Source organism: Ranitomeya imitator, chromosome 4 (genome assembly GCF_032444005.1).
Source record: "Ranitomeya imitator isolate aRanImi1 chromosome 4, aRanImi1.pri, whole genome shotgun sequence".
Classification (NCBI taxonomy): Eukaryota; Metazoa; Chordata; class Amphibia; order Anura; family Dendrobatidae; genus Ranitomeya; species Ranitomeya imitator.
In genome coordinates, this window is record NC_091285.1 from 620,655,251 (window position 1) to 620,683,074 (window position 27,824).

At 42.7% G+C, this 27,824-nt stretch overlaps 1 protein-coding gene across 1 annotated transcript; it reads right to left on the reverse strand.

The window, feature by feature from the left end:
* Positions 1 to 1,821: 1,821 nt before the first annotated feature.
* On the reverse strand, positions 1,822 to 27,824 carry NEURL3 (neuralized E3 ubiquitin protein ligase 3). The gene is made up of 4 exons (XM_069766619.1): positions 27,774 to 27,824; positions 11,596 to 12,063; positions 11,442 to 11,492; positions 1,822 to 4,114 (listed from the first exon to the last, which is right to left on the reverse strand). The coding sequence occupies exons 1-4, from the start codon at positions 27,802 to 27,804 to the stop codon at positions 3,774 to 3,776; spliced, it is 891 nt and encodes a 296-aa protein (XP_069622720.1). The 5' UTR covers positions 27,805 to 27,824; the 3' UTR covers positions 1,822 to 3,773.

A 27,824-nucleotide genomic window follows, 5' to 3' on the forward strand; every position in this document is an offset into this window, starting at 1 on the left:
GACAAATGTCTTTTTTCGGCCTTACTAACTATGTTACTATGTTACTATGTAACTATGTAAAGATATTATTAAAATGTAGGAAATGCAATCGATTTTTTTGTATGTGTCTTTTCTCTTTTTTTTTTTAATTATGTATGTTTTATATGTATTTTGTATAGCACTCAATTTATATACAGGTAGTGCCATCACATCAACAGCGCTGCAGCTCATCAGAGAGCTCAGTGATTCATGCTGTGTACACAGGTAGAGCCGCTGAGCTCAGTGATTGAGTACTATACTGTCCCTCTGACGTCAGTGCTGTCAACAATTAACAGAGATTGGGGCAGTGTCGGAGAGCTGACCCTAGACCTAGGGGGGTTAAGTATTTCTCAGCCATATTGTCTCTTTACCCTGTGTCCCTCCCACACTGCCCAGTGTCTATGCTGTGCCACCTTTTCACACTGTCCTCTCAGACTACTTTCCCCAGTAAACCTCCCCTGTATCTTCAGCTCCAAGGAGTGTCTACCTTCCCGCCATTTGCACCACCTCTGGTACAGAAGCATGATCAGGGGACCTCATCATGCTGAGGTGCATCACCTTGACCCCGAAATTGCCAGCAGAGACATAATTGTATTCACATCTGAAAGACTACAGACAGCAGGTGATTAGGTTCTCCAAGAGCAAACGGTTTGGAGAACAGCCAAATACCACTCCCAGGGGGCATCAAAATGCTACCACCTGGGAGACACCATGGACTGCCGCGTGAGGTGAGATGCTCATCAGAAGCAGCCTATTGGTGCCCCCTTGATAACTGCACATGGGTTACATGCCCGACCTACCTCCCCCCACTCTTACTTACGCTCCTGACTCAGATTTTTTTTTAGAACTTCAACAGCTAATATCAGAAAGTTTTCTGAACGGGGACAACCCCTATAAAGGTTTGGTACAAAGATAGATAAACAAGAGTAAAGATTGTGCTATCAAATATAAGTAGGATATCACGTATAGGCTTATCACGGGATGGTATAAGGTCCAAAGTTGTTAGGTCAATGTATCAAGAAATGAAGATAACAGAATGCCGAGCACCATCTCTCTCCTGTGGGAAAGTAGCCAAAGTTGTTTGCTGAAATATATAGAGAATATGTAATAGCACATGACCGGTATGCAGAGATAACATATGGAGAGTAATAACATACATAAAACTGTAGAAAAGTAAAAGTAGTGTGTAAGGGTAGAATACTTAACAAAAGTACGCCATATAGCATATGGTGGAGAAGGCTTGGCCGAAGTAAGCCGAGGTAGCAGTGTTTAAGCACATGACATAAGCTAGTAGCCTGTTTCTTGTGTTGTTTGTCCTATAGTATGTAACAAATACATGTATAACTTTGATGTACTGCCTTTGTATATATTGTATACAATTTTGTAATAGTGATAACACCGTGTTATTTTTTTAAGGCCTTGAATTAGGTCCTGGATGGATCGTAACGTTGGCCGTCATTAATCTGTCGGACACTTGACACTTGCTGATCTTCCAATGAACTTCATATGAGTACCATAGTTTACAACTACAATTAATACCTTATTGACGTGAATGATTTCACCATAAAGGGCTAGTGACCCTGGCACAAAAGCCCCTCTGCGACATTAGTATATACCAGCATCATAAAAGGCACATGGTGGGTGCGGGGCCTAAAGTACAGATTGTTCACTGAAGACCAATAATTTAGATGCATACATTCTGTGGTTTACAAACCACTAATCCTTTGAGAATTATAAGATATAACTGGTAGGAAGGTTTTAGATAAAATATAAAAAAAAAAATGACTTTCAATGTAAACAATATATTGTTATATAAATCTTTATTAGTCATAAAAACTTTGTTATAAAAACCATATACCTGAGAACATTGACACATTTGCCGATTGGTCAATATTATTAATACAAAATAAAATACATCTTTATTTTAGTAAAAAAATTACCAAAAAATAATCACATTGAGACATTTCAAGTTTTTACATCCTTCACATTATAGATCCTTTATTTACAGCTTTGATATCTGCTATATTCCTACTCTTTTTCATATTAATTCCAAATAACCTGCTCTCCAATTTTCTTTATCTTGTTCTTACTGCCTTGTATTTTACTCTTATCTGGATTTCACCTTCTCATTTCTCCCTGACCTTCTTTACATTGTGTAAGGGGTGCAAAACTAGCAGTTGCGATGCCTGTCTGCCCCATAAAAGCCCCAGTATTAAAAAGGACTCGTTGTTGAGGCCTGATATAGATTTCGGATTGTAACACTGGAGCTTCAATTTACACCTTTTTATGCCACCCATGTGTCTGACTTTTTTCTTCTCAATACTTGCCTGCCCTTACCTACATAATGTCAACTTCTCCCTTACTCAATATCAAACTTCCTTCTCTGCTTTTCAGTTTCATCTCCCTCGCTATCACATCACATTCTTTTCCTGTCCTCTGACCTTATTTCTCTTCTTTAGTCATTCCACCATCATTTACATCTTCTAACACTACTCTAAATCACTAGTTGTATGAATTACACCCATATACATTTCATCAATGTACAAGTGGAGCTTAGCTGGAAATTTTCTTTCATTTTTAGTTCTCACACTCTATAGTCACCTCCTTAGTTACTTACTTGGCAAGCATTCCTTCACGTATATCCAGTCCACAACCTTGGTTGGGCTTTTATGAACATAATAATGTGTATTTTGACCCATAGTATGACGAACAATACACTGCTATCTGTATTACTCTTTTTTACTGTTGTGGTCTGATTTTATGGAGTATATTGTTGTTTTTTTTTTTTTTTATGCACAGCCTCCATAAAATGCATTATCGCTCATTCCATTTTCACTACATGTGAGAACCATGGTCTACCTATGGTACAGCTCCTTTTACATAGCCAAAAGTATTCATAGGCTTCATTCATCCCAAGTATACTTTAAAAAAAAAAAATTATATATACCCTTGGCATACATTTCTTATTACTATTGTTGTTCATGGATGACATATGTTACTATATGCCTCAGGAGGTGAAAATTCTCTATATACCTTCGATGGATGGATGATATTACATGTGAATGGTACTTTAGTTGTACTTACATATAGAGAACATTTCTTCATATCCTGTATACTTTTTGGGGGGTTACATATATCACTATGTCTACATAGTGGAATATGTTGAAACTCTTTCTGGTGGTAAGTTCAAATGTAATGTGAATAAAGCCTTAGTTATACTTATAAGTCTTATGTTCTTTCATTTCGTACCGATACCGAATTTTTTTGAAATAAGTCCAAAGTGCTCTTCGACGTCTAGAAACTTTTCTTGCCAAAAATAAAGCCATGTAGCCGCTAATGATTTGACAGCAGTGTCGGACTGGCGTGCCAAATGCCCATCAGTAACCAATTCCAGGGCCCCAATTTTCAAATACATGCAGATACGACATCATCCTCAATCACAAATTTATATAACAATGACCTGGGTAGACTGTTAAATGAATAAGATTCTGCATTTGTGTGCACGTGGTGATTCGAGTATATAGGAGTATATAGTGCCAGGTACAGCCCATATAAGAGGATGGTGACCTACTCTTGCATGGGGGCCCACCAGATGATTCTCCTGTTCTCCTGTGGGCCAGTCCAAGCCTGATTGACTGTAATACTTTAAGAGCATGCGCCTTCATTTTGTCTGGAAAGGTAATAAGGTATACCAGTCTTTAACATGTAAAAATATTAGGAAAAATGTCCTCATGTACCATGAGGGATAGCAGCGGTCACCTACAATAGTTGGTGAGCAGATGTTCTTCTCTAATGTCTTGAGATATCTGGATACTTTGACGGCACAATGGGCAGATATTGCTCTGTGCTTTGATTTTTAGAACACATTGTTTGCAGAAGGAGCAGTGTCTGCAGGGGAGAAGTAGAGTGTCTGCTGTTCTGTCTAGACAGATCACACAGTTGGGCTCCTCTTCTCTGAACAGTTGTAAGTTCACCACTTCTGTTCTTAAGTCCAGTTTTGAAGATTTTTCTATATATTGCTTAGAGTGAAAAGGTAGAAAATCTTTGTTCTTTGTCACAATTGATTCAGGGTGACCTAAACCCAAATTTGGAGTATCTGTTGAAGAAAAGCATACATTTTTATTATATAAGGCAACTATACAGGTATATGAAGTATAGGCAGAATCCATAATGAGCATAGTATATCCTGAAGCAAAGCATCATGAAGATAAGCGTCATGATACAGCAGTTATTCCATGGCAGTTAGTCAGGGCAGAAGTCAGGTAACCCACACTTTGCTCTCCCTTCTATCCGTGTGCTTTATTCCTATCCTCCTATGTTCCCTTGCAATCCACATTCACCGCCCAATACCCCCTCCATCATGACTCATATACATCAGCTCCTCACTCCTTCCCTCTCCCATGTACAGCTCCCATGCACTTCTCACCTTCCTGAAAAACTTCAGCCCATCTTGCCCAAACACACTTCACAAAAAAGCTTCATACAATTCCAAAAACTACTTGCTCTTTATCTTCCTACTCCTACCGATTTCAGGGGACATCTCCCCCAACCCTGGTCCACCATCCACCAACCTCAACCCCTACCCTACCGCACATCGAAACCTTAAAAATCTTACTAATATTATTTGCACTCCATCTCCTTCTTTTAATTGTGCCCTTTGGAATCCACGGTCTGTATGTATCAAGCTTCCTTTCCTACACAATTACTTTCTGAAAAACTCTTAATCTGTTGGCCCTCACGGAAACTTGGATTCAGGATCCCAACACTGTCTCTCCTGCTGCCATTTCCCATGGTGACTTACATTTCTCACATTCCCCGAGACCCACAAACAGACATGGGGGTGGAGGCGGCATACTCCTGTCCCCACAATGCACTTTCCAGGTCATCCTCCTAGCTCCATCACTCTCATTCCCTTCTTTTGAGGTCCACACCATCAGGCTCTTTCGTCCCCTCTCCCTCAGAGTAGCAGTCATATACCGGCCCCCAGGCTCACCCACCCACTCCCTGGACCATTTCTCTGCCTGGCTGCCGCACTTCATGTCCTCAGAACTACCAAACCTTATCCTGGGAGACATCAACATCCCCACTTCCACATCTGCATCCCAGCTACTATCACTAACCACTTCCCCAGGCCTCTCACAGCTCTCAACCTCGGAAACACACAAAGACGGTAACACGCTTGACCTGGTCTTCATCCGGCTCTGTTCAATCTCCTACCTAGATAACTCACCGCTTCCCCTCTCTGACCACAAAATTTTCTCCTTCACACTCACAATTCCTCGCCCACCCCAGCACCCTCCTACCTACCACACATTCAGAAATCTACATGCTATCAACCCTCACACACTTTCAGACTCCCTACACTCCTCATTGTCCCCAGTCTCCTCTTTTTCCTGTCCTGATCTGGCGGTACATCACTACAATGACACTCTTAGAAGCACCCTGGACCAATTAGCGCCCCTCGCCATCAGAACCTCCAAACAGAGTAAAACAGTCCTGGCTCAGATTGCAAACCCGATTTCTCCAGCGATGCTCTAGGAGTGCTGAACGCTTATGGAGGAAAACTCACACACCAGAAGACTTCATACACTTCAAATTTATTTAAAAAAAAAAACCAAAAAACTTATAACTCTGCCCTTCACCTCGCCAAACAGATCTATTTCACTACTCTGATCTCCTCACTATCCAACAACCCCAATAAACTTTTTGACACCTTTCATTCCCTCCTCAGGCCAAAAGCAAAAGCCCCTATCACAGACATTTGTGCTGATGACCTGGCCTCCCACTTTATAGAGAAAATAGATAACATCCGTCGGGAAATCCGCTCCCAGACACCAAGCGCAGCGACTTCCATCCCTCTCTGCATTTCCCCTGGCTCACTCTCCACATTCGATCCCATCACAAAAGAAGAAGAAGTCTCCAAGCTCCTCTCTGCTTCTCGCCCGACTACATGCACTACCGACCCCATTCCCTCACATCTCCTCCAGTCTCTCTCTCCAGTTGTCACAACTCACCTAACTACAATCTTTAATCTCTCCCTCTCATCTGGCACTTTCCCCTCCTCCTTCAAACACTATCATTACTCCATTACTAAAGAAACCCTCGACCCATCCTGCACAAACAACTACAGACCAGTCTCCAATCTCCCCTTCATCTCTAAACTCCTGGAGCATCTGATCTACTCCCACCTTACCCGTTACCTCTCCACTCATTCCCTCCTAGACCCCTCACAGTCTGGTTTCCGCCCCCTACATTCGACAGAAACGGCACTCATCAAGGTGACAATGACCTTCTGACAGCAAAATGTAACGGTGACCACTCTCTGCTCATTCTTCTCGACCTTTCGACACTGTTGACCACCCTCTCCTACTCTCGAGGCGCCAGTCACTGGGCATTAAGGACACTGCTCTCTCCTGGTTCTCCTCCTATTTTTCTGACCGCTCCTTCAGTATTTTGTTCTCTGGCTCCACTTCATCTCCTCTTCCTCTCATTGTCGGGGTACCTCAGGGCTCAGTCCTTGGCCCCCTTCTCTTCTCCCTTTACACGGCCCCAATTGGACAGACCATCAGCATTTGGCTTTCAGTACCATCTTTATGCTGATGACACACAACTATACATGTCATCCCCTGACCTTACCCCCGCTGTACTACAGAGCACCACTGACTGTCTATCTGCAGTCTCCAACATCATGTCCGCTCTCTTTCTGAAACCCAACCTCTCCAAAACTGAACTTCTTCTGCTCCCGCCATCTGCTAACCTCCCTAAATCTGAGATTTCCCTCTCCGTGGGTGGCACCATAACACCCTGGCAGCAGGAGCACTGTCTGGGTGTTATGTTTGACTTCAATTTCTCCTTCACATCCCATATACAATCGCTTGCCCGCTCGTGCTGCTTACACCTAGAGAACATCTCTAGAATCCATCCTTTTCTCACCATGGAAACAACAAAAATCCTCACTGTCGCCTTGATCCACTCCCGCCTGGACTACTGTAATGCTCTACTAACTGGCCTCCCCCTTACTCGACTTTCTCCTCTCCAGTCTATCCTTAATGCAGCAGCCAGGGTTGTCCATCCAGTTAATCGTTACACAGACATGTCCACTCTTCGCCAGTCATTACACTGGCTGTCTATTCATTACAGGATAAATTCAAAGTACTTGTTCTCACCCACAAAGCTCTCCACAGTGCAGCACCCACTTACATCTCCTCCCTCATTTCTGTCGATCAGCCTAACCGACCACTGCGCTCTGCAAACGACTAACCTCTGCAGTAATCCGTACCTCCCACTCCCAACTCCAAGACTTCTCCCATGGTGCGCCAATCCTCTGGAATGATCTACGCCAAGATATTAGGACCATCCACAATTTGCATAGTTTTAGGCGCTCCCTCAAAACACATTTGTTCAGTGTGGCCTATCATGTTCACTAATCAAAGTCATTTTATGTTTGTGTGTGTAGCCCATTCACTATCTCCATCTATCCCCCACCCCCTGAAGATGGCTGGACCATCATTGTAAATACATCATTGTAAGTAAGCTCCTGTACTTTGTAAGCTCTCACGAGCAGGGTCGTCTTGTTTTGCTTTAATTATTGTATTGCCAACGTTGTTAAACTTATGACTGTCGTGTTTGAAACTATTAAGCTGTAAAGCGCTGCGGAATATGTTGGCGCTATATAAATAAAGATTATTATTATAGTATAATGGATCAGTGTGAATCTGTTATGATGCATTTTAGGATAGGTGATAAGTATCTGATCACTAGTAGTCCCACTGCTCAGACCTCTAGCGGGGTGTAGGTGCAGCATATGAATCATGTGTGCTATGGCTAGATTTATTGCCTATATGACAGATACACACTTGATGTATCAGAGGTGCGCATGCGCGACTGCCTCTTGTTTTCATGATTTGAGGTGGTCCCAGCCATGGATTCCCCAGCAATCAGGCACTTATCAGCGATCCTGAGTATATACAGTACACACCAAAAGTTTGGACACACCTTCCCATTTAAAGATTTTTCTGTATTTTCATGACTATGAAAATTGTACATTCACACTGAAGGCATCAAAACTATGAAATAACACATGTGGAATTATAAACTTAACAAAAAAGTGTGAAACAGAAAATATGTCTTATATTCTAGGTTCTTCAAAGTAGTCACCTTTTGCTTTGATGACTGCTTTGCACACTCTTGGCATTCTCTTGATGAGCTTCAAGAGGTAGTCACCGGGAAAGGTCTTCCAACAATCTTGAAGGAGTTCCCAGAGATGCTTAGCACTTGTTGGCCCTTTTGCCTTCACTCTGCGGTCCAGCTCACCCCAAACCATCTCGATTGGGTTCAGGTCTGGTGACTGTGGAGGCCAGGTCATCTGGTGTAGCAACCCAACACTCTCCTTCTTGGTCAAATAGCCCTTACACAGCCTGGAGGTGTGTTTGGGGTCATTGTCCTGTTGAAAGATAAATGATGGTCCAACTACACGCAAACCGGATGGAATAGCATGCCACTGCAAGATGCTGTGGTAGCCATGCTGGTTCAGTATGCCTTCAATTTTGAATAAATCCCCAACAGTGTCCCCAGCAAAGCACCCCCACACCACCTCCTCCATGCTTCACGGTGGGAACCAGGCATGTAGAGTCCATCTGTTCAACTTTTTTGCATCGCACAAAGACACAGTAGTTGGAACCAAAGATCTCAAATTTGGACTCAGACCAAAGCACAGATTTCCACTAGTCTAATGTCCATTCCTTGTGTTCTTTAGCCCAAACAAGTCTCTTCTGCTTGTTGCCTAACCTTAGCAGTGGTTTCCTAGCAGCTATTTTACCATGAAGGCCTGCTGCACAAAGTCTCCTCTTAACAGTTGTTGTAGAGATGTGTCTGCTGCTAGAACTCTGTGTGGCACTGACCTGGTCTCTAATCTGAGCTGCTGTAAGGCTAGGGTCACATTGCGTTCGTAGCGCTATGCGCTAAACGGACTGCACTGACTGTGCTAACGCAATGTCTCAAAAGGGATCACGTTAGCCGATCCCGCTAGCGCAGATCCCCGATCTGCGCTAGCGAGGAACGGACCGAGAACGCTGCAAGCAGCGTTCGCGGTCCGTCACTCAAATGATGGCACATCGCTAGCGCACGCCCAATGTGGGTGTGCGCTAGCGATGCGTTCGCCATTACAAACAATGGCGGCGTTAACGGACTACGTTACCGTGGTGTAACGTAGTCCGTTAAACGGGTTCACATAGCGTAATGTGAACCTAGCCTTAACATGCGATTTCTGAGGCTGGTGACTGGGATAAACTTATCCTCAGAAGCAGAGGTGACTCTTGGTCTTCCTCATGTGATCCAGTTTCTTTGTAGCACTTGATGTTTTTTGCCATTGCACTTGGAGACACTTTCAAAGTTTTCCCAATTTTTCGGACTTTCTTAAAGTAATGATGGCCACTTGTTTTTCTTTACTTAGAATTTGTATTATGGCAAGAAAAAAAGCAGCTAACAGTCTATTCAGTAGGACTCTCAGCTGTGTATCCATCAGACTTCTGCTCAACACAACTGATGGTCCCAATCCCACTTATAAGGCAAGAAATCCCACTTATTAAACCTGACAGGGCACACCTGTGAAGTGAAAACCCTTCCCGGTGACTACCTCTTGAAGCTCATCAGGAGAATGCCAAGAGTGTGCAAAACAGTCATCAAAGCAAAAGGTGGCTACTTTGAAGAACCTAGAATATAAAGACATAATTTCAGTTGTTTCACACTTTTTTGTTAAGTATATAATTCTACATGTGTTAATTTATAGTTTTGATGCCTTCAGTGTGAATGTACAATTTTCATATTCATGAAAATATAGAAAAATCTTTAAATGAGAAGGTGTGTCCAAACCTTTGGTCTGTACTGTATAATAAACTTTAATTTATAGATAGATATGTACGATAGAAACATGAATTCTTAAGGTGCACTGTAATGAAACAATTAAAGATGACAGACAAATGAATCATCATAATTAATTATCATAATGAAGGTTAAAATAGACGTAATCTAAATTTTTTGTTCATGTGTCAAGACGAAGGACACTATAGATGACATAACCAAGTGTAATTTGTTTTTTTATTTTACATTTAGGTGTGTCAGTGCTGTGATTGTAATACGTTGTATAATCTCATGTCATACATGGCTAAATAACACATATTATAGAAAAAAGTGGATAGTCACAACAAGAAATAGGTAAAATAAATATTCAAGCTTTATTCCATATAAATTATAAAATTAAAATCTGCTTGCTGATGGTAGATAAACACTGACGTTCATTGTGCCATACTCTATGACTAATGGTGCAATCATTTCCAGAAACGGATTGGGCCGATCCACTTTATTTCTATTATGTGTATTTTCTGCCGATCAGCAGTATCGGAACAGCACCAATTATGATAAGGACTGATTTATTTTCTGATAGACGATGAACAACATACCGTATTCATTTTTTGCAATGGCTAATAACTCATTGACACTATACTCTGTAGAGCAACAGTTTCACCTTCGTCTGTGGAGAACATCAAGGGTTTTCAAAGGGATTCCCACCAATCTCAAGTATTGATGCATTTTGGCCTGTTTGAATGGAGTGGTAGCACGCATGTGTGATCACCGTTCTATTCACTTTTAAGGATCTATTGGTTTGGTAATGTGCATGCGGAACCACCATTGTTATAGACAATGAATATCTTATTCTCGAGATTGATGGGGCTCCCAGTGGTTGCATCTTCACAAATCTTGTGGATAGGTGATAAATGTTTTTGGTGCGATAACTTTAATGAAAATTTTTTAACTATACTCTAATAAGGCAAAATGCTTAACAGCCTTAAGTAATATTTGACTAGACCCATTTCTAATTACTAGTCTGGCATAGTAATCTGGTCCAGATATGATCTCTGAATATATCTTATCTGTAGTAAAGGGAACTACAAATATGCATTTTATCTAAAGTATTCGTGTGACTGCTGTTCTTTGTGCTCCAGGGTTGATTTTTGCTCTCCGTCCGGCTCTGATGCAAGTTAACAAGAGCCAAAAAATTAATCTATTGCCAAAGTTTATAGCATTAGAGAACAGGTTTGTCATATGGCATACATTATTTGTATTAAGTTTTTGCCACACATCTGATATCACTATATAACCAGTATAACCAGTCGGTTAAACACGTACAATGGTTAACCATACAAATACTCTTATTGTGACCTGATTTTGCATAGATTCCTAATGTATGATCACAGTCATACAATATAGCCAGTGCTTGGTATCTACAGGCAGGATGGAGCAGCTGGCTTATGAGTCTCAGAACAGGAAGAGGGGGTTTTCCTGGACAGGACAGAGCACATTTATGGAGAATGAAGTTGATATCGCCACTATAATTTTTTTTTTTTATTTGATAAAAGTGAACTCACCTATATTGCTAGGACAACAACATCGAAAAAACTTATGTTTTGATTTTCCATCTGAAATAAAAAATATATATATTTTTATTAAAATAGAAAATATCTTACTACTATGATAAATTAATAGATATAAATACACTGGCCGCCAATCTGGAGCACTCACCCATAAGCTGTAAAGCCTTTGTCTGACCATAGACATCTAACATGACCCAGACAGCTGTCTTCCTTGGTATACCAGAGAATAACACCTCTGGCTTAAAACTTCCTTTCTTCTTTAGAAGTACTTGACCTATTTTATTTATCCAGAAGCAAATTTCTTCACCCTCTCTGCACAGTTCGTCTGGTATACCAATAGCCCAAAAATCAGGCCTAATGGTAAGGTTAGGACAAGCAAATGGGGGAAGAGAGATAGAGTCAAGGTTGCTAGGATTCGTAGAAGTAAAGCCAACTCGTAGAGCTCCATACCATCGCTGTTCAACCTTCAGGATCCTTATCCAGACTTTCTCTCGTGGGAGAATTGGCCGATTTGAGAAGATAATTCCATCATGGAAGCTGTGCCTTCGTTCGGCTCTGTGGCGGCAACTGTTCAGGACAATATTATAGCCCTTCGAGTGGGGGTGAAAAGAAAGGCCTAAGGATGCAAACAGAAACATGGGTCAACTAATGTAAGGCTACTAGTATGCACACAAGATGTCAGGGCAGCACGGTGGTTCAGTGGATAGCATTGCAGCGCTGGGGTCCTGGGTTCAAATCCCACCAAGGACAACATCTGCAAGGAGTTTGTATGTTCTCCCATGTTTGCGTGGGTTTCCTCTGGGTATTCTGGTTTCCTCCCACATTCCAAAGACATACTGATAGGGAGTTTAGATTGTGAGCCCCATCAGGAACAGCGATGATAATGTGTGCAAACTGTAAAGCGCTGCGGATTATGTTAGCGCTATATAAAAATAAAGATTATTATATGATCCCCAAAACCAAACCCCTCAATATTGTGTTCAAAACATAGAATCGAATTATGTGCAGTCATTTGTATAAAACTGTCTTTGTTGCCCCTAGCAATCAATCAGAAATCAACTTTCATTTTACTACAGGCAGTATTGATAAGTGAGGCTTATGGAGTTTTCTTGTTAATTTCAGATGGTCAAGGAACAATCATTTAAGAGGAGTTGAGAAACAAGACTTCATGATATCACACGATTTGCCAGAGTACATATTCTCCAACGCAGCACAATACTGGTACTATATAACCAGTGGTAGGAGTGTACATCATTCACTCTGACATGGTTAGTCAATAAGGCTATGTTCACACTTTGCGGATTTTGCTGCGGATCTGCAGCGGATTTGACCGCTGCGGATCTGCAGCAGTTTCCCATGAGTTTACAGTACAATGTAAACCTATGGGAAACAAAAAACGCTGTGCACATGCTGCGGAAAAAACCACGCGGAAACGCAGCGGATTACATTCCGCAGCATGTCACTTCTTTTCTGCGGATTTTCACCTGCTCCAATAGGAAACTGCAGATGAAAATCCGCAGAAGAAACCGCAGTAAAAACCGCGACGGGTTTTCACTGCGGATTTTGGAATTCTGCTGCGAAAAAATCCGCAGTGGAATCTGCAAAGTGTGAACATAGCCGGTATGTTCACACGTTCAGGATTTCCATCCTTTTTTTTTCAGGACAGTTTTTTTTTAAAAACTGCAGCTCTTGGCAGAAAACGCAGGTCCTTTTTTTGGTCCTTTTTTTGTCCTTTTTTGATGCGTTTTTTGATGCGTTTTTTATGCAGTTTTCTATGCAGAGACTGTGTGTTTCCTAGGAAGCTTTTTAGGGCTAAAATGGCTGAAAATACCCTAACCCTACCCCTAACCCTACCCCTAACCCTATTCTAACCTTAGTGAAAAAAAAAAAAAAATTCTTAATTTTTTTATTGTCCCTACCAATGGGGGTGACAAAGTGGGGGGGGGGGGTGTCATTTACTATTTTTTTATTTTGATCACTGAGATAGGTTATATCTCAGTGATCAAAATGCACTTTGGAGCGAATCTGCCGGCCGGCAGATTCGGCGGGCGCACTGCGCATGCGCCCGCCATTTTGCAAGATGGCGGCGCCCAGGGAGAAGACGGCCGGACGGACACCGGGACGCCGGGTAACTATAAGGGGGGGAGATTAGGGCACGGGGGGGCATCGGAGCACTGGGGGGGGGCATCGGAGCACGGGGGGGGGGGGGCATCGGAGCACGGGGGGGGGCAGCCACACTCCGCCCACGCACTTCCACCCGCTCCCCCGCACTTCCTGCTGCAGCGGTTCTGCACATCAAATCGCAGTAAAACCCGCAGATATATTTTTGATCTGCGGGTTTTACTGCGATTTTGACCTCACAATGGAGGTCTATGGGTGCAGAACCGCTGCGGTTCAGGAAAAAGAAGTGACATGCTCCTTCTTTTTTGCCGCAGCTATTCTGCGCGGCTTTTTAAACGAAATTACGGATCATGTGCACAGCAGTGACTGTTTTCCATAGGGTTACATTGTTATGTACCCTGCATGGAAAACAGCTGCGGAACCGCAGCGGCAAAACCGCTGCGGTTCCGCAGTAAAAAACGCACTGTGTGAACATGGCCTAAAGGTATCACTCCTAAAATACTTCTGTCATCATTGGGCAGAAAAATATTCACTCTGACACAAAAAAAAAAGTACCATTTCCCATATTGTTCCAGGTGGATCTAAACCTTGTACTTTGTCCATGCCCCATATAAATAAATGGAATCTTGCTTCATAAATGTAGTAATATATGACTGTACTGACCGCCAAACAAGTGTACCATGATATCGGAGGCAAAGGTGGAGAAACCGAGTCTTTCTCCGTAATACTTACATGTCGACTTTTTATGTCAGTAAGGAAAGGAAACGTGTAGATATACAGGGGGCTTTTTACTGGCAAATTCTTCTATGTCATATATCTTGAACTTGGTAAAAGGACGTTCAGTTCTTATGTTATGAATGATAGATAGACAGATATCCAATAATCATGCTTGCGTGAGTAGTATTGTATGAAGCCTCCTCATCCACATCAGACTAAAGTGGTCTGAACCCTCCAATATTAGCGTTATCGGCTGACAATCAATATCAGTGTTCCCCAACTACATTACTCAAGAGCCACCAAAGGATCATGTTGTGACAATTCTATTACCTGTGTAATACTAAGAAAATTCTGAAAACATGAGCTGTTGGTGGCTCTTGAGGACCGGAGTTGATGAACACTGGTCTATGTGAATGGGAGCATCCTGGCTCTCCCCATATAGACAGTGTCGAGTGTTAACCTGATTTTGACATTACTTATGGTTTTGATAGATAAATATATAGATAGTTAAATAATGTTGTTGTATTGTGTAAAGACCCCCCTTACAATTTTGGTGGAATCTGACAACAATTTGATGTATATGAATTGACAATGTTGGGAGGAGAGAATGATGTCCTTGTTGGATTTCAATGGCCAATCCTTTTATTCTCTGTAGAGTCTGATGGGGGCTCTCAGAGAACACAGGACCGTTCAGCCAAAAGTTCCCGTGTATGAAGTATTCAGGGGAGATAATTTAAGCCAACAGCTTGCTAATGTGTATGGGGGCTTTTACTGTGACGTCACATGGTCAGGAATGTCATTCTGTCCATCTGCACCAAATTTATATTGGGGTCTTTTTAGAATACCGCTGAATCATATGTCCATAAAAAAAAAATCCTTCTATTGTTGCATGGTTTACATAGTGACCATCTATCCTTCTATGCAGCTATGGTTTCCAAGACAGCAACATCAAACATGACCTAAAATATACGTTCTACACTAAATGCCAAATATGAGATTTAGGCCATGTTCACACGTTCAGTATTTGATCAGTATTTTACCTCAGCGTTTGTAAGCCAAAACCAGGAGTGGGCAAAAAACGTGGTGATGTGTTTCTATTGTCCTTTTCCTATGAGGCTACGTCCCCATGATCAGGAATAGCAGCGCTTTGGACAGAGTGTATTTTTGCTGCCTCCAGAACTCTGCGTTCTTAGTGAACTATGCGGATTTAATGCATCTAATGACTGGTTATGGGGAAAAACTACCGAAATTATCGTACTGCGGCTCATAAAACCCGCACCGCGGGTGGGTTTACGCAGCGGTTATTAGAAGCACAGCAGGCATAGGGAGTTCTATAAACCCCATCCAATGTGCTTGTGTCGTAGAACGCAGCGTTTTACTGCTATTCCTGATCGTGGGCACACAGCCTAATTCTTCAACTCCTGATTTTGGCTTACTAATACTGAGGTAAAATATCGACCAAATACTCATTGTGTGAACGTGGCCTCAAGAGAATTATTGGAATCTCAGAAGTGTAAATGTGAATGAAGTCTTATCATATCACGTGATTGCTCTACCGCCCACACTAATCACTGACAAGCACTGGAAAATAATTTAAAGTAAGTCTGTGCTGGTGCCCGCTTCCTGGCTTCTAGGATTCAGGCAGCTGGCATATTATCCCTTACTGGCGGACACATTATAACTGCAATAACCCTTATTTATGGTTCTTTTCGATTTTAACATTGGCAGTTGGTTAATCAATTGTTCTAGTTCCCTTACCTGTTGTTATTTCCAGGACCATTCAGCAGGTGCTGCTTATCTCAGAGCAATATATTGCTAATATAAGCTAATTATTAACCACGTGAATTGAGAAGAACGCTGGGCAGTAATAAGGCACAAGAAGGAAACCTCAGACTCAATCTTTCTTAGTTTCTTTCTTACCACAATGCAAAGTGGTTTTCTTCTTGCATGGAGGCATGTTGTGTGACACGGACTAGCACCCACAACGTCTTTGTTTTCTTAGTTACAGTCTGTTGTACCATGCAATGTCTACACATCTAGTGAGTCTAATCACAAATATGCATTGCGTTAATATATGTCTCTTCTTCAATCAATTCCTTTATTGAACCCTCTGGTCAGAAAGCACCTTCCTTCCCTTTTGTAAGAATCCTCTCCAACCATGCAGGTTTTGTACCTCAGTCCAATGCAGGTACGGACTGGGGCTTAAATTCAGCCCTGGCATTTGAAGTCACACAGGCCCATGTTGTCCCCGTCCCCAAGCACCAGATGGGATATATTAATAATATTACCCTGGATGGAGGAAAGCAAGATTTACTACAAGACCCATATTTCTAATGATACCGGTGGCCTGCAGGGGTAAGTGACGGAGTCAGCAACTTTGTGCTCCATCACAACTATTAACAGTATGGGCATCTGAGAACACTGATTCTGTTAACAATGTGGCAGACAAGGCAGCCCATGACCAGACAGGCCCTTCTAGCATTTGCCACAATTGCCAGTCCGGCCCTGGTCCAATGCTGTGGTCACATCAGTGGCTCCATCAGGACTTACGTCTGAAGCTCTGGAAACGGGATTCAGACATACAGTTAGGTCCATATATATTTGGACAGAGACAACATTTTTCTAATTTTGGTTATGCACATTACCACAATTAATTTTAAACAAAGCAATTCAGATGCAGTTGAAGTTCAGACTTTCAGCTTTCATTTGAGGGTATCCACTTTAAAATTGGATGAAGGGTTTAGGAGTTTCAGCTCCTTAACATGTGCCACCCTGGTTTTAAAGTGGCCAAAAGTAATTGGACAATTGACTCCAAGGCTATTTCATGGACAGGTGTGGGCAATCCCTTCGTTATGTCATTCTCAATTAAGCAGATAAAAGGCCTGGCATTGATTTGAGGTGTGGTGCTTGCATTTGGAAGGTTTTGCTGTGAAGTAAACATGCGGTCAAAGGAGCCCTCCTTGCAGGTGAAACAAGCCATCCTTAAGTTGCGAAAACAGAAAAAACCCATCCGAGAAATTGCTGCAATATTAGGAGTGGCAAAATCTACAGTTTGGTACATCCTGAGAAAGAAAGAAAGCACTGGTGAACTCATCAATGCAAAAAAACCTGGGCGCCCACAGAAGACAACAGTGGTGGATGATCGCAGAATAATCTCCATGGTGAAGAGAAACCCCTTCACAACAGCCAACCAAGTGAACAACACTCTCCAGGAGGTCGGCGTATCAATATCCAAATCTACCATAAAGAGAAGACTGCATGAAAGTAAATACAGAGGGGTCACTGCACGGTGCAAGCCACTCATAAGCATCAAGAATAAAAAGGCTAGACTGGACTTTGCTAAAAAACATCTAAAAAGCCAGCACAGTTCTGGAAGAACATTCTTTGAAACCAAGATCAACCTCTACCAGAATGATGGAAAGAGAAAAGTATGGCGAAGGCGTGGTACAGCTCATGATCCAGAGCATACCACATCATCTGTAAAACACGGCGGAGGCAGTGTGATGGCTTGGGCATGCATGGCTGCCAGTGACACTGGGTCACTAGTGTTTATTGATGATGTGACACAGGACAGAAGCAGCCGAATGAATTCTGAGGTATTCAGAGCCGCCATACTGTGTGCTCAGATCCAGCCAAATGCAGCCAAACTGATTGGTCGTCGTTTCATACTACAGATGGACAATGACCCAAAACATAAAGCCAAAGCAACCCAGGAGTTTATAAAGGCAAAGAAGTGGAATATTCTTGAATGGCCAAGTCAGTCACCTGATCTCAACCCAATTGAGCATGCATTTCACTTCCTAAAGACTAAACTTCAGACAGAAAGGCCCACAAACAAACAGCAACTGAAAACCACCGCAGTGAAGGCCTGGCAGAGCATCAAACAGGAGGAAACACAGCGCCTGGTGATGTCCATGAGTTCAAGACTTCAGGCAGTCATTGCCAACAAAGGGTTTTCAACCAAGTATTAGAAATGAACATTTTATTTAAAATTATTTAATCTGTCCAATTACTTTTGGCCCCTTTAAAAACAGGGTGTCACATGTTAAGGAGCTGAAACTCCTAAACCCTTCATCCAATTTTAATGTAGATGCCCTCAAATGAAAGCTGAAAGTCTGAACTTCAACTGCATCTGAATTGTTTTGTTTAAAAATCATTGTGGTAATGTCTATAACCAAAATTAGAAAAATGTTGTCTCTGTCCAAATATATATGGACCTAACTGTATGTGCTGATGGGACCCACTGTGTTATGGCTGGCAATCAGGCAACACAGCGTGCAGTAATCAGCGCACATACAGAGATCTAGCAATAACCAAAAACAATAGGACGAGCTCTGAGACGTGGAATCTCTGTAGACTGCAGTACCTGATCTATCCTCACACAACTATAAGCAGCAGTGGATTGCGCCTATCACTACCTATGCAACTCGACACTGCCTGAGGAGCTGACTAGCCTGAAGATAGAAATACAAGCCTGACTTACCTCAGAGAAATACCCCAAAGGAATAGGCAGCCCCCACATATAATGACTGTTAGCAAGATGAAAAGACAAACGTAGGAATGAAATAGATTCAGCAAAGTGAGGCCCGATATTCTAGACAGAGCGAGGATAGCAAAGAGAACTATGCAGTCTACCAAAAACCCTAAAACGAAAACCACGCAAAGGGGCAAAAAGACCCACCGTGCCGAACTAACAGCACGGCGGTGCACTCCTTTGCTTCTCAGAGCTTCCAGCAAAAGTTAATAGCAAGCTGGACAGAAAAAACAGAAAACAAACTAGAAGCACTTATCTAGCAGAGCAGCAGGCCCAAGGAAAGATGCAGTAGCTCAGATCCAACACTGGAACATTGACAAGGAGCAAGGAAGACAGACTCAGGTGGAGCTAAATAGCAAGGCAGCCAACGAGCTCACCAAAACACCTGAGGGAGGAAGCCCAGAGACTGCAATACCACTTGTGACCACAGAAGTGAATTCAGCCACAGAATTCACAACAGTACCCCCCCCTTGAGGAGGGGTCACCGAACCCTCACCAGAACCCCCAGGCCGACCAGGATGAGCCACATGAAAGGCACGAACAAGATCTGGGGCATGGACATCAGAGGCAAAAACCCAGGAATTATCTTCCTGAGCATAACCCTTCCATTTGACCAGATACTGGAGTTTCCGTCTAGAGACACGAGAATCCAAAATCTTCTCCACAATATACTCCAATTCCCCCTCCACCAAAACAGGGGCAGGAGGCTCCACAGATGGAACCATAGGTGCCACGTATCTCCTCAACAACGACCTATGGAATACATTATGTATGGAAAAGGAGTCTGGGAGGATCAGACGAAAAGACACCGAATTGAGAATCTCAGAAATCCTATACGGACCAATAAAACGAGGTTTAAATTTAGGAGAGGAAACCTTCATAGGAATATGACGAGAAGATAACCAAACCAGATCCCCAACACGAAGTCGGGGTCCCACACGGCGTCTGCGATTAGCGAAAAGCTGAGCCTTCTCCTGGGACAAGGTCAAATTGTCCACTACCTGAGTCCAGATCTGCTGCAACCTGTCCACCACAGAATCCACACCAGGACAGTCCGAAGACTCAACCTGTCCTGAAGAGAAACGAGGATGGAACCCAGAATTGCAGAAAAATGGAGAGACCAAGGTAGCCGAGCTGGCCCGATTATTAAGGGCGAACTCAGCCAACGGCAAAAATGACACCCAATCATCCTGGTCAGCGGAAACAAAACATCTCAGATATGTTTCCAAGGTCTGATTGGTTCGTTCGGTCTGGCCATTAGTCTGAGGATGGAAGGCCGAGGAGAAAGATAGGTCAATGCCCATCCTACCACAAAAGGCTCGCCAGAACCTCGAGACAAACTGGGAACCTCTGTCAGAAACAATATTCTCAGGAATACCATGTAAACGAACCACATGCTGGAAGAACAAAGGCACCAAATCAGAGGAGGAAGGCAATTTAACCAAGGGCACCAGATGGACCATTTTAGAAAAGCGATCACAGACCACCCAAATGACCGACATTTTTTGAGAAACGGGAAGGTCAGAAATGAAATCCATCGAAATATGTGTCCAAGGCCTCTTCGGGACCGGCAAGGGCAAAAGCAACCCACTGGCACGGGAACAGCAGGGCTTAGCCCTAGCACAAATTCCACAGGACTGCACAAAAGCACGCACATCCCGCGACAGAGATGGCCACCAGAAGGATCTAGCAACCAACTCCCTGGTACCAAAGATTCCTGGATGACCGGCCAGCACCGAACAATGAAGTTCAGAGATAACTTTACTAGTCCACCTATCAGGGACGAACAGTTTCTCGGCCGGACAACGATCAGGTTTATTAGCCTGAAATTTCTGCAACACTCTCCGCAAATCAGGGGAGATGGCAGACACAGTGACTCCTTCCTTGAGGATACTCGCCGGCTCAGATAACCCCGGAGAGTCGGGCACAAAACTCCTAGACAGAGCATCCGCCTTCACATTTTTAGAGCCCGGAAGGTATGAAATCACAAAATCAAAACGAGCAAAAAATAACGACCAACGGGCCTGTCTAGGATTCAAGCGCTTGGCAGACTCAAGATAAGTAAGGTTCTTATGATCAGTCAAAACCACCACGCGATGCTTAGCACCCTCAAGCCAATGACGCCACTCCTCGAATGCCCACTTCATGGCCAGCAACTCTCGGTTGCCCACATCATAATTACGCTCAGCAGCAGAAAATTTCCTGGAAAAGAAAGCACATGGTTTGAACACTGAGCAACCAGAACCTCTCTGTGACAAAACCGCCCCTGCACCAATCTCAGAAGCATCAACCTCGACCTGGAACGGAAGAGAAACATCAGGTTGACACAACACAGGGGCACAGCAAAAACGACGCTTCAACTCCTGAAAAGCTTCCACGGCAGCAGAAGACCAATTAACCAAATCAGCACCCTTCTTGGTCAAATCGGTCAATGGTCTGGCAATGCTAGAAAAATTACAGATGAAGCGACGATAAAAATTAGCAAAGCCCAGGAATTTCTGCAGACTTTTTAGAGATGTCGGCTGAGTCCAATCCTGGATGGCCTGAACCTTAACCGGATCCATCTCGATAGTAGAAGGGGAAAAGATGAACCCCAAAAATGAAACTTTCTGCACACCGAAGAGACACTTTGATCCCTTCACGAACAAGGAATTAGCACGCAGTACCTGGAAAACCATTCTGACTTGCTTCACATGAGACTCCCAATCATCTGAGAAGATCAAAATGTCATCCAAGTAAACAATCAAGAATTTATCCAGATACTCACGGAAAATGTCATGCATAAAAGACTGAAAAACAGATGGAGCATTGGCAAGTCCGAACGGCATCACCAGATACTCAAAATGACCCTCGGGCGTATTAAATGCCGTTTTCCATTCATCTCCCTGCCTGATTCTCACCAGATTATACGCACCACGAAGATCAATCTTAGTAAACCAACTAGCCCCCTTAATCCGAGCAAACAAGTCAGAAATCAATGGCAAGGGATACTGAAACTTAATAGTGATCTTATTAAGAAGGCGGTAATCAATACACGGTCTTAGCGAACCATCCTTCTTGGCTACAAAAAAGAACCCTGCTCCCAATGGTGACGACGATGGGCGAATATGTCCCTTCTCCAGGGACTCCTTCACATAACTGCGCATAGCGGTGTGTTCAGGTACGGACAAATTAAATAAACGACCCTTAGGGAATTTACTACCAGGAATCAAATCGATAGCACAATCACAATTCCTATGCGGAGGTAGGGCATCAGACTTGGACTCTTCAAATACATCCTGAAAGTCCGACAAGAACTCTGGGATGTCAGAAGGAATGGATGACGAAATAGACAAAAATGGAACATCACCATGTACTCCCTGACAACCCCAGCTGGTCACCGACATAGAGTTCCAATCCAATACTGGATTATGGGTTTGTAGCCATGGCAACCCCAACACGACCACATCATGCAAATTATGCAGTACCAGAAAGCGAATAACTTCCTGATGTGCAGGAGCAATGCACATGGTCAGCTGGGCCCAGTACTGAGGCTTATTCTTGGCCAAAGGTGTAGCATCAATTCCTCTCAACGGAATAGGACACCGCAAAGGCTCCAAGAAAAATCCACAACGTTTAGCATAATCCAAATCCATCAGATTCAGGGCAGCGCCTGAATCCACAAACGCCATGACAGAATACGATGACAAAGAGCACATTAAGGTAATGGACAAAAGGAATTTGGACTGTACAGTACCAATAACGGCAGAGCTATCGAACCGCCTAGTGCGTTTAGGACAATTAGAAATAGCATGAGTAGAATCACCACAATAGAAACACAGTCTGTTCAGACGTCTGTGTTCTTGCCGTTCTACTTTAGTCATAGTCCTGTCGCACTGCATAGGCTCAGGTTTACTCTCAGACAATACCGCCAGATGGTGCACAGATTTACGCTCGCGCAAGCGACGACCGATCTGAATGGCCAAGGACATAGACTCATTCAAACCAGGAGGCATAGGAAATCCCACCATTACATCCTTAAGAGCTTCAGAGAGACCCTTTCTGAACAAAGCCGCTAGTGCAGATTCATTCCACAGAGTGAGTACTGACCACTTCCTAAATTTCTGACAATATACTTCTACATCATCCTGACCCTGGCATAAAGCCAGCAGATTTTTCTCAGCCTGATCCACTGAATTAGGCTCATCGTAAAGCAATCCCAGCGCCTGGAAAAATGCATCAACATTACTCAATGCAGAATCTCCTGGTGCAAGAGAAAACGCCCAGTCCTGTGGGTCGCCGCGCAAAAAAGAAATAATAATCAAAACCTGTTGAATAGGATTACCAGAAGAATGAGGTTTCAAGGCCAAAAATAGCTTACAATTATTTCTAAAGCTCAGGAACTTAGTTCTGTCACCAAAAAACAAATCAGGAATCGGAATTCTTGGTTCTAGCATCGATTTCTGATCAATAGTATCTTGAATCTTTTGTACATTTACAACGAGATTATCCATTGAGGAGCACAGAGCCTGAATATCCATGTCCACAGCTGTGTCCTGAAGCACTCTAATGTCTAGGGGAAAAAAAAGACTGAAGACAGAGCTAAGAAAAAAAAATGCTGTCAGGATTTCTTTTTTCCCTCTATTGGGAATCATTGGTTTGGCTCCTTGTACTGTTATGGCTGGCAATCAGGCAACACAGCGTGCAGTAATCAGCGCACATACAGAGATCTAGCAATAACCAAAAACAATAGGACGAGCTCTGAGACGTGGAATCTCTGTAGACTGCAGTACCTGATCTATCCTCACACAACTATAAGCAGCAGTGGATTGCGCCTATCACTACCTATGCAACTCGACACTGCCTGAGGAGCTGACTAGCCTGAAGATAGAAATACAAGCCTGACTTACCTCAGAGAAATACCCCAAAGGAATAGGCAGCCCCCCACATATAATGACTGTTAGCAAGATGAAAAGACAAACGTAGGAATGAAATAGATTCAGCAAAGTGAGGCCCGATATTCTAGACAGAGCGAGGATAGCAAAGAGAACTATGCAGTCTACCAAAAACCCTAAAACGAAAACCACGCAAAGGGGCAAAAAGACCCACCGTGCCGAACTAACAGCACGGCGGTGCACTCCTTTGCTTCTCAGAGCTTCCAGCAAAAGTTAATAGCAAGCTGGACAGAAAAAACAGAAAACAAACTAGAAGCACTTATCTAGCAGAGCAGCAGGCCCAAGGAAAGATGCAGTAGCTCAGATCCAACACTGGAACATTGACAAGGAGCAAGGAAGACAGACTCAGGTGGAGCTAAATAGCAAGGCAGCCAACGAGCTCACCAAAACACCTGAGGGAGGAAGCCCAGAGACTGCAATACCACTTGTGACCACAGAAGTGAATTCAGCCACAGAATTCACAACACCACTGACTGCAGAAAGAGTCACTATATGCTCTGTCAGACATCATGTTGGGCTGAATCCACCTATTTGCGATGGGTAACAAAACGCAATCGACCATATCTTGGTACCTGTTACAAAAAGTTGGATATGGACGGAAATTATATCTAACAGAACACACAGTAATTCCGTCCTCATCATTACAATCAATGGCCCGGTCAGCACATATGCCTAAATCTCATTTTCCTGGTTTTAGAGGGGAGTCCCGACGGAGCCACTGACATGAGGATCAAATGTAAACATATCCTAAGAAAGATAGTTTGTATGATTTGTGAAAAAGGCATTAAAAAATAGATTTTATTTGCATTGTTTTTGTATTGCCTAAAATCTAGAAATGGAATCTACGTCTGCTTGGAGACTGAATTGCTCTTTAAAGGGAATCTGTCAGCAGGTTTTTACTATGAAATCTGAAGACACCAGAAGACAGAGCCTGAAACACAGAATTCAGGGATGTATCACTTGTCAAAATGTGTGCTGTTGTGTACTAACTGAAGGATTTATCACTAAGAGATTAACATTGCCGGACTAGTCCAGCAACTAAGCACCTCACTGTCTATGAAGTTTGTATATGGAGAGCCTGGTGTGGGCAGAGTTAGCTTCCTCAGCTCTGCTTCATTCTAAATCTAAAAGCTCTAATTTTGTCAGAATGGCTCTACCCAGCAAAGTAAGTGATACATCGTTTGAGTCAGCTTCTGTTTGCCTACACCATGCTGCTATCAGATAAGATAGCAAAAACCTGCTGACAGATTCCCTTTAAAGATCACACACCTCTTTATTAGACTTCTTTGCAAATTGTAGGAGGTCTCACTGCTAATTTCCAGCGTAATCCTAGAAATGTAACTGCAAGTTTAAATATTAATTCCCACTGCTTGGTTATCTCACTGCTGAATTCAGATCCTCTATTGCAGATTCCATTAAAAAAAAATATTGGAAAACGAATAGCAATGCACAGCAAAATCATGTCATTATGATGGGAACCTGACAGACCCCATCATTGTCAATTTGTTCGGTTAATGTCCATCATGTGAAGCCAAAATTTCGTTTTACTGTTCCCATGAAGGAACATAAAATTGAAGGCCACATGGAGGTATGAACAGAGCCTTATACCAGGGATGGATAATGTGAATTAAAACATTCTAAAATGGCTATTGGAGAGGGGTCTACCATCTATAGCGACCCTTGGAAAATGCAGGGAGTTTCCAAGTGGGAAACCCCCACATTTATCAGGTGTTTAATGTGATAAAGGGATATTTCAGATAGGGATTTTCCTGTCTATGAGTCTTGGTCACAAGTGCTATCCGTAGTTTTGGTAGATAGCATTCATCCCCATGTTATTTTATGGGACTCTGTACATGTCCAAACAATCACAGCATGCACAATTTGCTTTCAAGACTTGAATGGCACTTGCCCATTAAACTCTATGGGTCCATGAAAAAAAAAAAAAAAAAAAGGGACCACACTTGGATGCCATCTGAGTGCATCTCATTTTCATGGACCGTCATTATAGAGGTGGAGAAACTATGTGTTTTCTCTCAATCTCCGAGAAAAATCGGATAATAGTTTGATCAAACTGTGGTCAGAATCTGAACAGCGATTAACATAATCGGAACGACTTTCTCGGAGATGGAGAAAACTGTCGTTTTCACCTGCACTTAGAGACAGCAATTTCTTCCAGCATATGCTAGCAGTGGCTTCCCATGGCGAAAACATCCAGGAAAACTAGCTGTGAGGTTCTTGCCGTGATATATTAAAGGCTCTGAGAATGGAAGACTTGATCTACTGTAATTGTTACATTTGAGAAAAGTGCCATCATAGCTACGTTAACACTTTTGTTTGGAAAAACCAATTTTCTGTTCCTTTTAGAGGTACAGAAAAACAGAATTCATGTTCAAAACGGCTCCACTGCATTACAATAGAAGCAAAGGGACTCCATTGATTATTATGGGGTCCATCTGAGTTATGCTTTTTGTCCGTTTTTAGAACACAAGAAACGTTCTGCATCATGTTCTTATATTTGCCCCCAGTCTAAAAACTGACACCTAACTGATCCCAGATGGAGCCCAGAAACGTCAATTTGGCCCCTCTCTTCTATTTTGCACACGAATTCCGTCTTTTTAATAAAAACAGAATGTGTGAATGGAAGCCTATATGTGCGCACATTCAGGATTTGCAGCAAAAAAACCTGATGTGTTGGCAGGAAAAACCCTGCGTAAAATATGTACATTTTTACTGGGTATTTTACATGCGTACATGGGTTTTTGTTGCTGAATTTTCCCCCACTCATTAATTTGGGTGAACTCGTTAATTTGGGTGAAGTTTGCCTTGCGCAGGCGTGTACTATGGAGGACAGAGAATGAACTTCAATCCAATATTGCAGCCAGCATGCAGCCAGCGGGTAAGGAAAGGGTGAATCAAACACCTGAAAACTCCGCCCATATGACCAAAAACCGGTCCCGCCAAATTCAGGTGACAGGTTCTCTTTAAGGAATCTCATACACTTTGCTGGTACTAGGATTACCTTCAGGTTTTATGACAACTGTACAAAAAAAAATGACAAAATATGCATATTACAACTGTAGTTCTACCAAACTGATGTTAGATTATTACTAAACCATATGTGGGTCCAAATCCCGAGGACATAAAATAGATGCTAAAATGCTGCCATATTATGGACACGTAAAGCTGACTTCAAAAGTAACACAACAATAGAAGAACAAATGGAATTTAGAAAATAACATCTTCACGTCTGTCAATCACAAGACAAGGTTTCCCACATGTTACGATACATCCGATAGATCGGTCGTAAAATGTGTCTCACATGTGGATTTCATCTTACGTATTGCGAAGGATGAAAGTCCGCAGCATAGATTTACCTGCTGCGGAATAAGGCTATGTGCACATGTTGCAGATTAGGCTTAGGAATTTCTGGTGCGGATTCTGCCTCTCCTGGCAGAAAACGCACCTGCGGATTTGTCACGTTTTTTTGTGCGTTTTTGCTGCGTTTATTACCCCTGCGGTTTTCTATAATGGAATGGGCACAAAAACGCTGCAGATTCACAAAAAAGTGACATGCTACTTCTCTTAAACCGCAGCGTTTCCGCAGCAGATTTTCCGCAAAGTGTGCACAGCATTTTTTTTTTTTTCTCATTCATTTACATTGTACTGTAAATTAATTGCGGATCTGCAGTGTTTCTGCACTGCAAAAAACGCTGCGAATCCGCAACGTGTGCACATACCCTTACACATTTGCACAGAATTTCCTTCAGGATTTCACGCTGACTTCTTATGTAGGACGTACATGAGGTTTTGTAAAATGTCTTCAACTTTTTTGAGGCCATAATACGTTACTTACAAAATCCAGATAGAGTTTCTATAGTTATTTTTCGTATCCGTCTCGTCTGAACATATCCCAACAATAACAATCCTAAATGATAAGAATTTATCGCAGCTTTTAAAAAAGACGAAATGAAAAGTTCTAGACCGAGGTAACCAGCCTCAGGCAGACTTTGTAGCACTCACCTTCAGCCTCGGAGCTGCAGGTCAGCCCCATGATTTACCGTGTGGCAGTAT

Coding starts and splice junctions, on each gene's coding strand:
- NEURL3 (XM_069766619.1), bottom strand. CDS start 27,804: ATGGGGCTGACCTGCAGCTCCGAGGCTGAAG. Junction 12,064..27,773: donor CTGCAGCTCCGAGGCTGAAG/GTGAGTGCTACA, acceptor TTGCATCCTTAG/GCCTTTCTTTTCACCCCCAC. Junction 4,115..11,441: donor TTGTTGTCCTAGCAATATAG/GTGAGTTCACTT, acceptor TTTCTTCAACAG/ATACTCCAAATTTGGGTTTA.